Here is a 12846-nt window from a genome sequence, read left to right as displayed (position 1 = left end):
TGTTCACCCGCACCCCTATCAGCAGGGACAGCTCTGCTGTGCTGCTCTGGGGAGGTGCAGGACCTGCTCTCTCATGTGCTGCGGTTGGTGAAGGGCAGGGCCATCCATGTGCAGCCCTATCTTCACTGCTTTCAGTGATAACAGGGGCCACGGATACCAACACAGACCACTGCTGTGGCTGGGCCACGGACCCAGACATTGTCCCTGGTAGCAGCCCAGGCCCAGACAAGACCAAGGCCTTGGGTGACAGGGCAGGCTACTCAGATTTGCATGGTCCTGGCAGAGTTTCAAACTTTGGACACTAACCTGGCCCTTAGTGGTAGCCTAGGTCCTTGACAGCCATGTGATTCTTAGTGGCACTATGGTTCATGGGTATCAATACAGACCACAGTTGGACCATGGACCAGATATGGTCCTTGGCAGCAGCCTAGGCTTGGATGTCACCATGGCCCTAGTTGGCAGAGCAGGTCCACTTATATCAGGATGTCCAGTGAACCCTGACATGGCCCCAGGTTTGGACCCAAATCCTGGGCATCCACAGCCTTTGATGGCAGCAGGAGCCTCAGACATTAGTGCAGGTCCTGGTTATGGTAGGGTTACAGGTTGAGCTGGTCTTAAGTCCAGTAAGAAAATAGTTGGTTACCACCAAGTATGAATGCCACTAATGTACCAGTTAGTTATCTTGCCATGCTGGTTGCTGATATGGTTCATAGGCATCATAGCTGAGTAAGACTTTTGGTTACCTCCTTCTTTTGAAAGTTTGCATGACATCTTCTGGTACCATAAAAGCTAGTCCGCAGGTAGGGCTGTTCAGATTAGTTCCAGTTCAGGGGTCTCTGGACCCTGATGGGGGAAGTTCTTCTGTGTATATGTTTGTCCTATTGGTTGATAAATAAAGCACTATTGGCCAATAGGGAAGCAAGATATGTGGGACTAGGAGAAGTGGAGGATTCTGGGAAACAGAGGCACAGTCAGTCACCATTTAGGACTTGAGAGAAGTTAGAAGTCCGTATCCTTTCTCTAGTAAGAGAAGACCACATAGAAATACTCAGATTAGCAGTTATAGGTTAATAATTAAGTTAGAGCTAGCTAACAAGAAACCAAGCAAATGGCCAACAGCTTCATAATTAATACAGCATCCTGTGTGCTCATTTGGAACTGACATGGCTCTGGGACCAGGCTGGGAGAGAATGCATGTTATAGGGTCCTGTTTCTGAAGCACATGGTATTTTCAGAAACAGGGCCTTGCCTTCAGCTTCTGGTGGTTAACCAAGGATGACAGCTAAAGAAGGCTTGCTAAGACTTAAGACTTTTGAATTTTTTTCCTGAGTATTAATGAGTCTTTTAGAATTGCCCGAGTCTTAGCAAGCCTTTTTAGAACTTCCTGAATCTTACCATATATGCCATCCTAGAGCCTTCATCATCCAGTGGCTGATGGAAGAAGAGGCAGACACCCCCAGCTAAACATTGAACTGAACTCCTGGAACCCAGTTGCAGAGAGGGAGGAATGATGAGCAAAGGAGTCAAGACCTGGCTGGTGAAACCCAGAGACAGCTGACCTGAACAAGGGGGAGCTCATGGATCCCAGACTTGTGACTGAGAGGCCAGCATGGGACTGATCCAGAACCACTGAATGTGGGTGTCAGTGAGTAGGCCTCGGCAATCTATGGGGCCTTGGAGAGTAGATCAGTATTTAGCCCTGGCGTACAAATGGACTTTGGGAGCCCATTCCACACAGAAGGATGCTCTCTCAGCCTGGACACATGGGGAAAGACCTAGCTCTGTCAGGGATGATATGACAGACTTTGAAGATTCCCCATGGAGAGCCTCACCCCCATGGGGTGGGGGGTTCGGGGGATTGGTAGGGGGCCAGGGGAGGAGGGGAGGGTGAGGGAGCTGGGATTGACATGTGAAGCAAGCTCGTTTCTAATTTAAATAAAATAATGAAAAAAAGAACTTCCTGAGTCTTATTGAACTTCAGAGGAACTTGTTATAGAACAGCATGAGGGTATGGTCTGTGATCTCTTGTGGTTTTCTCATCAAAATAAATAGACCTAGGTAGGATATGTGTTCTTAGAGTTAAACTCAGTCATCTCCTGATCTTTCTTCTCTAGGATATCTTTTGTCTTTCTTGCTTACTCATGCTCTTGTCGTTAGAAGTTCCTAAACGTGCTGCCAGGACCCACATTTTAGGTTCTGTTTTGTTTCTTGGAGCTCTTTCAGTCATAAATAATACAGTAGTACCTTGGTCTTCATTCTCATGTCTTCCTTAATGGATAGGGAACACTGATGAATACCACAGGATAGAAAGGGGGTTGACTATTTGCTATTGGCTCTCAGTCTCAGGTGGCAATACCATTTGTTAGCACAGAAACTTCTTTCAGAGTTCTGTAGAAGCTCCCAGCTATTGAATTCTCTGTGAAAATGCTTATTTCTATAGATTTTCAAAGAAGGAAGCATGGAAACCATTGTGAAAAATATTCATGGAGAAAATGGGTAACTGTTAATGATTTGTTGAACACCTTTCAGTAAGGACCCTTGACTTGGAGCATTCCACACCTAGCCTCAATATTGTTTCCCCAAGCTTATTTATTCTTGTTTTACTGTTTCTTCCACTCACTAAACAAAAGGCATACAGTAAACTAACAAAGATATTAGCCAAGAGTGGATATCTAAACCCTGAAAATTGCCAGCTGATGATATTGGGTAGGATTTGAATAACGAATTCAGATCTCTGCAAAGCTAACAATACCTCAGTGTATCACCTGTACCAATGAAGTTTTTATTTGACTTCCATTTACAGTTATTCATTGGAATACTACCTATAGGATTTGTGTATAATATACTATACATGTAACCTATTAATATCTATTTCATTTGCAATAATGACACCTTTAGCAGCAGACATGAATGTGCACCTATAATAAGTAGAGAGCTATGAGGAAGAAATGGCAGATCCTGTGCAGTATTCCTTCTGACTCCAGTCCTGAATAATTTTCAGATATTCATTATCTGAAATGTTTTTTCCTAAAGAAAAATTCAAACTGTTTTGAGAGATTGGAAACAAAGGTAAAAGTGTCTAGAAGTGAAAGTATATTGGACTTCTGACCGTTTCCTCTCTGGCAGTCCTAAGCCCAGCTCCCTTTCAGCTGTGTGCTGGTTCCAACTCCTTAAATTTCCTTTTCAAGTATATGTATTTATGGCTTTGCTTTTGCATAATAGAATACTTCACTCTGTGTGAATTTGATGTGTCTCCATTAAATATATGATGAACCCAGCTTCTCTCCATTTTCCACTTGAATATGTGTCACACGAGCCCAGGAACAATACACTTAGGTTGCGTTAATGGGGACAGGTTTTAGTGAAAGCCATCCTTGATTTTAGACCATCCAGCACTCTTCTTGAAAAGGGGAGTGAGTTTGATATTCAAAACTTAATTAATTGGAAACATTCTTAATCAGCAGATTTTTCACCAGTCTAGTCTATCACAGAGTAGAAATGAAAATTGTATGCTGCCCAGAGCACAGGTGCCACTACCTTATTGAGCATTGTAGCAGACTGTAACAATGGCATGATTACAGGAGCTCAGTAATGAGGCGTTTTCTAACTTAGAGGCCAAGAAATGCATTGAAGTTCATTCAGATAGGTACATGTTGAGTTATATTGTTAGGGGAAACCTTTCTACTCTTTCTTTAAAGAGGAAACAGCAGTTCCATGGTCCTCTTTTCGTTTTGTGTTGCTTCAGTTTAAGTGACCACAGTTGAATCTCCTGCTAATTTTTGTCCAAACTTATTTTGCTATTAAAATAAATGATGCCATTTTGGAATAATTTGTTCAGCTACTGTGGTTTTAAGGTTTCCATTTTTGTTCACTGAACAAATTCTTAATTATCTCAGGGCAATGGAAATGCTTCACAAATCTTTGTGCAGGCAAAGTTATTTCTGTGAATAATGTACGAACTAACCTCTTGGGAGCCTATCTGTATTTGAAAGGGTTACTAATGGGCTCCGTCTTTCCCTTGCAATATGCTGCTTTATCATCTACAGCGGCCCTCCAGGAGCTGTGTCTAATCCCTCAGCCCGGCCTCACATCATAGCACACAGTTTTCAGCTGCCTCAAATCCCAGGCTGGGAACACTCTTCTCTTCCTCTCCCCACAGTTTATGGTATTTTGTTTTTTGTGGTTTCAGTACTTCTAGTTATTTAATTGAGCTGAAGTCATGATATATTTTTTATTACAACTTTTCCATAACTTTTTCCTTTGAAGATACACATTTATGTTTTTTTTGTAATATTTTTACTTCTCAGTTCCACACATAGATTATCATCATTTCTTTTAATAATTAAGTTATTGGTGATGGTCTCAGAACCATTGGGAAGCACTGAATGTTTTTACGACTGTTTCTTCCATTGTTGCTCATTACCACCCATCTTAGTAACAGATCTGCCACTTCTTTTTGCCTTAGTGGATGCTACTTCAGATCAGAGAGTGCTTGTCTCTGCAAAGAGCAGCTATCTTTTATCTCCTTGTTTGTGCTCGGATTTCGATTTGTGGAAGGAGAGAAAGCCAGGTTAATTACATTTTACTCTTTTTTTTTTCTATTTCAGTTCTTGACAGGCATTTTCAAATAGGCTATGGAGTGACACCTTCATTAGATACACTTACAAAAGAAGTTAAATAGCACTGTAATTTTTCGATTTTTTTTTCTCGTATTCCCAATCCATGTAAAGGGCTAGTTTAGACATATGTTTTAAGCAAGTTCTAACTTTTTTTTTCTGAACTACAACTCTATGCCTTGCTTTAATTTTTTAACATAATTTCACAGAGTTCTATAGCTGCCAACTATTTTGTTTATTTTACTTCTAATTAGATATATTAACACTAGGGCATGATGCGAGGATTCAGGCATTATGCTGGTCTGCTCCTTGTCACCCGGCACAATGCACTCAGACAATACCCTGGTCAGCCCAGGATCCATGGCTACATAGTCTGCAGGAAGGTGCAAAAGACCCTTTAAAAGAAAAACTCCTGCCCACATCTGCTCTCTTTTTCACTGTTCCCCTGAAGGGGAAGACCGGACTTTCCCTGTCTCTCTCTTCTCTTATGTCCTCTCTCTGTTTCTGTGTCTCTTTCCTCCCCGCCCCTTCCCTTTCTAATAAAACTTCTCACTTAAGCTTTGTCTGCCTGGCATGTTTGTCCCTTGCCCACCATGCAATCCGCCAAGGTCCCCCTCTTGCCTCATTATAACACATGACACTGCCAAGAGCTTCAGATTTCTGTCTTCCAAAGGGAAATTCTTGTCTCAGAAGTGGCTGTAGCAGATAAAATGACTCCATTTTGACCTAAGCAACCAGACTAGAGGCTGACCCAGCCAACAACTTGAGTCTGTTAAAACATTTCCGGAATTTCAGGAATGCAGAAGACCCTGGACTAGGTCACTAGGGGAAGTCTGTAGGAATGAATTGAGCATTTTACCTTTAAAACCCTTTAATCCCATACCTTTAACCCCAGCTCTGGGAGGGAGGCCGAGGCAGGCAGAATGAGTTCCAGGAATACCAGATCTACACAGAGAAACTTTGTCTCCAGAAATAAAAAAAAAAAACAAACAAAACAAACCAAAACAACAAAAACCCCACCGGTTCTAGCTCAGGCTGTTGTCCCAAATCCAGCCAAGAGGACAGTGGTTAGTGTTGTGCCCAAATTCTGAACCCCCAAATCACCAAGAGACCCATTTCTATGCAAAAGGGAAGAATCTTTCATCCTAGTTGTTTAACAAGCTAACCTCAGGCCTTTCATCCATCCACCTCACAGAAAGACCTCCAGAAACCACAAGGTGGGGATCTTATAGGACAGCATAAAGGGAGTGTCTGGGGGCATGCAACAGTCTTGCCAGCTAACTTCTGATTGGTTCCTTGCCATGAGGAGGGCATCTGACCTCCTAGTGACCAGGATAGGAGCACATGCTAGCCTGTCATGGCTACTAAAATGGGGGTGAGGGGCTGGAGAGCACGGCTGGTCCCTTCAGTTAGCTGCAACTTAATAAAATTACACTGATTAAAATTGTGATAAGAGCAGGGCGTTGGTGGTGCACGCCTTTAATCCCAGCACTCGGGAGACAGAGGCAGGTGGATCTCTGTGAGTTCGAGGCCATCCTGGTCTACAAGAGCTAGTTCCAGGACAGCCTCCAAAGCCACAGAGACACGCTGTCTCGAATAACCAAAAAAAAAATTGTGATAAGAATCTGGTGACCTTTCCGTATTCTCCAACTCTGCAACATGACCAGTACTTTCTTTTACCTGTTGCGTTCATAGCACCCCATAATAGTGGAGTCATTTCATTTTTTGGTGTATCAGTTTTTCATCTAATTGCTTCCAGTTTTGTTTTGCTTTTTATGTTATAACAATAAATTTTAATATTTTAAAGAAAAAGTAGATATCTGACTTGGGTATTTGAAAAGTTACTCTTTAGCAGGCTGTTAGCTTATTGAAAGCATTCACAAGAATTCTTTTACACTTTCGTGTCATCTGGAGCAAGGCTTTTGTTGTGTTTGTCATTCTTTGTAGTCTCTTTACCTTTTCCAGAGCTTTACCACATTCTTGGGGCTGGAACACAGGAATTCAGGGCATAGGAGATGTAGAAACTCTGCTTTCAATTTTGCAGTAAAGCTAAGAATGTCTTTGAAACACATACATTTTATTAATTAAAAAATACAAAACAAAAAACCTACCCCAACTAACCATATACTTAGACAAGGGAATTCAGGATATCTTAGACTCAGTGGCATGGAATTGTCATGGAAATACAGCAACCCAGGCCATAATGGCTGATTTACATTGGTAATACAACATTCTCCTTTTTCTATTAAACATTTTGTCATGAGAAATGATTAATCTTGTGACATTTTCTTTTTCATTACATTCCCTGTGATGAGAATATGAGACTGTGAAATGCCTATTACATTTTATGAATGATGGCTCGTTGCAGTAACATTTGAAATTTTCCCCCCCACTGCATTGTAGTGCTGGCCAGCTCTCTCATTTGGTTTGACTATGCAGCTTTCTGATTGAATGTTTCAAAGAGTTACAAAGCTCAAATGCAGCATACTAAGAACCTATAATTCAAAGGCAACATCAATCACACAATGCTATTTTCCCATTAAATAAGATGGTAGCGAGATATGCTAATGTGATAGATAACATGAACTGTCCTCATTAAAATATTGGTATTCAAGTTGGATGAGGAATAAATTGAACAAAAGACTATTTCACATAATTTATTGCACTCCCTGCCACCAACAAACAAGCAAGCAAGTAAACAAACAAACCCAATGCCTGTGGTAGCACTTTTAATATGGACATGAGATGTGCAATAATTATCCTTTTGTATTTTAGGGTATCTGTCATTTACTGGGTGCATGATACCTGCAAACCCTCACATGGGCAGCAGCTCAGGCACTGAGGAAGGACCCAGAACGTAAAGACTGGTTTTATTGAGCAAGAGGTTAGATTTCCTAAGTGGCTTCTCCCTCAGCTACTTGTGGCAAGATCTCCTAGTCTCATCAATGGCCATTGTCCCTTTTGGGTAGCATGAAACATACACTCTGTCTTCTGGGAGAAGACCAGAATATCAAATCTTGGGAAATCTGGAATGGAATGCTCTATGATATCTTGGCTCTTATGTCAATGCCTTGTTCTCCACTTTATTTTTGTGCTATGGTGGCTAACATTGGATCCCTGAGGAGATACTGAAATGAATTCCACTGCTGATGTGCACTTATCTCCATCAGTTCCATGAAAATCTTTAAATGCATCAAATTAGTATGAACTTGTCTGTCACTGTGTTTGTCTAAGTGTATGGTGTTTTACACTTAATGTTTACATTCAAAATTCAATAACTATTTACAAAATGAACAGAGCATAATAAAAGGAAATGAGCCTATATTCTAACAAAGGTAGAATTTTAATTGCTTTTACTGTTGAGCCTACACTGAGGATATTAGGGGTCCTGAATACTTTAAACTCAGTGTCTCTTATTTGTTTTACTCCATTTATTGAGTCCCGTATTGTGTGAAATCAGGAACAGAAAGGGGTGGTTGGAAGTCCAACCTCTCAGGGTAGCCCCCAAGCAAGAGGTCTTTAGGATATTATCTGAAGAAGGTGTTAGATTAGATGAGAGTTGCTGAGATCCAAATCACTGGTCCAGATAATTCTTTCAGTGCATTTAGGGATAGCATCATTTTCATGGCTTTTCTGAAGTTTAAGTTGCTAGTTTCAAGGGGAACCCTGTCATAGAATATGTGCAACTCTATCTTCCGTTGTTACTTCAATGAAAGCTGAAAACTGTTCTGAGACATGCTATCAATAATCTCTCACCTTTCCCTCCTTCCTCCATCTTCCCCTACATCCTGTGCTGACTAGTTTTATGTCAAATTGACACAAGATAAATTTGCCTGAGAGGAGAGAAACTTAATTGAGAAAATGCCTCCATAAAATCCAGCTGTGGGCAAACCTGCAAAGCATTTCCTTAGTGATTGATGGAGGAAGAATGAGCCCATTGTGGGTGGTGCCATCCATGGGCTGGTGGTCCTGGGTTCTATAAGAAAGCAGGCTGAACAAACCATGGGGAGCAAGACAGTAAGCAGCACTCCTCCATGGCCTCTGCATCTGATCCTGCCTCCAGGTTCTTGCCCTGCTTGACTTATTGCCCTCTCTGCTTTTGATGATGAACTGTTATGATGGAACTGTAAGCCAAATAAATCCTTTCCTCCAAAAGTTGCTTTTGATCATGGTGTTTCATCACAGCAATAATAACCCTAATGAAGACACTTCCCCTTGCAGTTAGCCAACTCTGAACTGTAATTACTTATTGAAGAATTGATAATCAAATAATTTTTATTTTCATATTTAATCCTGATGCTTGTTAGAAAAATGATATGAACTGCAAAATCTTCTTTGCATAATCATTACTTTAGGAGTTTTATAATAGATTGTAGTCTGGCAGCATTTGTCCTCGTAGACAGCCTTCAGGGGAATTATAAAAAGTAAGATTTTTCCAGGAAAGTGATTGAAGAGGAAATATTTTTCTTCTGTAGGCTGATTCAGACTTGCACAGGAGTATAGGTCTTAATGAGCAGAGCAGGGCTGCAACATAAACCTTGGTCATACTCTGCCCTTTCTCTCCTTCAGACAAAATGCACAGATCTAGATGATAACTCTGGCACTTAAAGTTGATGTGAACTTTAATATGTGACTCTACTAAAGATTTAGACCTAGATTCTAATGTTAAAAATGGCCTGGTCCTATTTCTGTAAAGATTGTCCTTGAAAAATTGATAATAATAATGAAGATAATAATAATGAATGAGTGAGGAAATCTTAGTGATGGCTACATTATGACATAGATGGTGTGGAGAGTTTTGTGCTCACCAAGTTGCATAATTAAATATTTACAGCTTTTTGAATGTTTATTATAAGGTAATAAGTTGGTTTATAAAGTTTATTTTACTAATAATGCACCTCAGGACTAAAGGAAGTCTTTCACATAGGTGATATGGGATGCCCTTCTGTATGATGAGAATATATGTTGCTTTTTTTGGTTGCTAAATAAAACTGATTTGACCAGTGTCCAGGGAGAATATACTAGTAGGGAAATCCAAACAAAGATAAAGTGAAAAAGTAAGTGGAGTTAGGAGACGCCATGTAACCAACCAAAGGAGTAACATGCCAGAGCATTATTGGTAAGCCACAGATTAATAGAAATTGGTTAATTTGTAAGAGAGAGCTAGCCAGTAATATGGCTGAGCCATTGGTCAAATAATTTAATATTAGCCTCTGAGCAATTATTTCATAAGTGGCTGTGGGGACCCTGCAGGTGGGAAGGAAATTGGTTCAGTGGGACTGATTGAGATAGAGAAAAAAATTCCAACTATACATAGGGCTTAAGAAAATTTGGTCATGAGAGATCATATCATGCTACTTGTTTCATAGGGTATACAGATGGGACAAGAATGAATAGAATTTATGAGAAAGTAGAGAATTTAACATTATGAAAATTTTGAGGTAAGTGGCAGCTACATGGTACATGTTATCCACATTGTAGTATATAACAATATTTATGTTCTCCAGTTTTTCTATATAATTTAATTTTATCAACTTAAGACTAAATTTTCTTCTCTTGGTATAGGATAGAAATGTACCAGTACAGGGATAGTCTTGATTCTGACTTTGCCCCTTCTCAAAAAACATTGTCTAATTCATTCTACTATGTTGTGATCCTGCCAACGGTATATCTATAATATAAAACAGTAAATAATTATTTATATCAACATTTAAATTTTATTAAATATAAGTCATTTTGACTATATATACGTATACCAAGACTAGATGTGTAGAGAACAATTAATAGGCTTAGGAGATAGCTAAGTAGAGTGCTTGTCTTGCAAGCATGAGAACCTGAGTTTGACGCCCAGAATTTACATAAAACCAAAAGCTGGGTTTGGTGGCTCATGGTTGTAATTTCAGTCCTGGAGACATGAGGACCCCTGAGACTCTCTGGCCACCTGGCCTACTTGTAAAGTTGCAGGTTAGTAAGAGACACTGTCTCAACAAAACAAAACAAAAGAAAACAAAGCAAAGTTATTGGGACCTGAGGAATCAGTCTGAGGCTGACCCTGACCTGCACATACATGCATACACATGTATACATGAACCCTTAAACCCTCATACAAATGAACATTCATAAATTCATATACACAAAGAACACTTAGCAATTAAACTTAGGATATATATATTAAATTTTGAGTTAATTGTTGATCATTTTTTGTCTAAAGAAAGCTTACAGTTAACCTATGGAAGACAGAGCTCTGTGCACTGACTGGAGACAGTGTTTTCCCTTATAGTATCATCCTCATTTATAATTTTGTTAGAAATTCTGGATAGAAGGAGCTAAAGAAACAAGACCAGGACAAGTTCAGAACAAAATGTACACTGGATGTAAAGGAAGTTTTATAAAGTTTAGATCTGAAATAAGATATTAATTTTAATGTATATTTATGTTAACAGGATTCATTTTATGGCAGGTTAATTATGTAGTTTTTTTCTTGTAGTGCCAACCTTAAGAGAGAAAGTAGGTTTGATGTACACACTTATGCACATATATTACTGTGTAAAATCTGTCTTCCAGATACATATTTCCTTTACTTTAAGGATATGTTTTATGAGTTTTCAGGAGTTGTCTGCCATTTTCCACTAGAGGATTACTACTTACCTTCATGTTCATGTCCAGAGCTTGTCAACTTTATTTTATTGTCTGCCTCTTCTCACTTCTCTGTCTGTGGGCCTCTTGCTGAACTCACCTCTTTCTTGCTGATTTCCTTTCCTCCTGTGTCTGACTTATTCTCCTTCTGTCTTGGTTTGTCTTTCTGAATCTTCCTCCTTTGTTCCTAAGCTCAATGGCATCTTGGCTTTGTGAACTTCTGAAACATTAAGTCTAGGACATCAACCACATATAACAGAGCACTATTAAGTATTTACTACATGAAAAAAATAAATAGAAAGGACATAACTTCTTCTAGGTATGTTGGAGGAAGAGGTTTATTGTAGATATAAGGGAGAATTCATCTAGAGAGGAGAGGAGTCCAGAGTCAACAAGACTGGAGATGGGGTCAGGTCATATGAGGAGAATGAAGAGGGGAGACTGGAGAACCAGGAGCCAAGAGGCCAGGAGACCATGATAGCCAAAAGGTCTGGATAACCAAAATGGTTGGGTGATATAGGGAAGAGCAGCTTCAGTCTCTAGCTGGAGGAGTTTAGGACAGGAGGGGGGCTATGCCAGCCAGGAGGACCCTGTAATAGGTTGAGACTGAGGGATGCTGGGGGAATCAAGGTGCCAGAGTCCACTTTGATATATTAATGGGCATCTCAGCTGTCTGTCCGGAGTTTGAAACCTAACATGTACATAGCTTGAATTTTGGCACACAATGTGTTATCTTTGGATGGTTGTAATTGATCTGTTTTCCTTTTACCTGAATTATACTTACATAACAGCTTTTTTACCTTTTGATCAGTTAACATTTTTCTAATAGGTTCTCCGGTCTTAGGACTTTGATAATGACCGCAGAACATTTAGTAGTGTAGACATAGGTCCCTTACCCAAGGGAGTGTTACAGTGTGAGAAATATAGTTGCAATGCCATTGTAATGCTGGGAATTTTAGTGACCAGGGAAGGTCAGAATGTGGATGGTGCCATTCTGTAAATAAGTTATATACCAAGATTGTTTGAAAGGTAGCTACCTGGGAATTAGAATGCATTTTCCTTGCAAAAATTAGAGTTTGAGGCACAGAATATTCATAATTATGCTTCTCAGAATGCTGTGCAGTTTAATTTAAAATATCAAAATTCAGAAAAGTTTGTATCTGACCTTTGGAAACTGAGTTATGAACACCCTTAAACACGGTATAGTTTAGTGTCAATACCAAGTCTGTGAGTCAGAGAGGATATCAGTATCATGCAAATAAGCAAAAGAGGGTTTATAATGCTGGCTAATTAAGGCAATTGGTATTATTTAAGGAAAGAGGAGGTAAACCTTTATTGAGCATTCCTCCCAAGTGATTAAGAAAGATCGATGGAGCCCTGCTTCTGTGAGCTGGGAGCTGTAAATTGGGGAAGAATTACTTTTATCTTACATTTACCTTACTCTATTCCTGTGGATAGAGGAAGCCATTAGAGAGGTGCATTACAGAGAATTAGGAGAATGCATTACATATTTTCTCCTGATGAGCTTCCACTCTAGCAGTAATCAAGGCAACTCAAACAATACTAATCATCAAAATGAGAATGTGATCACTAA

General features: G+C 39.8%; 1 protein-coding gene across 1 annotated transcript in view; it reads left to right on the top strand.

Moving 5' to 3' along the window:
• The first annotated feature begins 361 nt into the window (after positions 1-361).
• The window catches only part of LOC121139419 (transcription factor BTF3-like), a 151056-nt gene continuing 138571 nt past the window's right edge, over positions 362-12846 (top strand). The window contains exon 1 of the mRNA XM_040743302.1: positions 362-590. Coding sequence (XP_040599236.1) covers positions 362-590 — 229 coding nt within the window. The remainder of the gene's footprint in view (positions 591-12846) is intronic.

The sequence above is a fragment of the Mesocricetus auratus genome, unplaced genomic scaffold, assembly GCF_017639785.1.
Source record: "Mesocricetus auratus isolate SY011 unplaced genomic scaffold, BCM_Maur_2.0 Super-Scaffold_15014, whole genome shotgun sequence".
In the NCBI taxonomy this organism is placed as follows: domain Eukaryota; kingdom Metazoa; phylum Chordata; class Mammalia; order Rodentia; family Cricetidae; genus Mesocricetus; species Mesocricetus auratus.
This window is presented reverse-complemented; position numbering and strand designations above follow the sequence as displayed.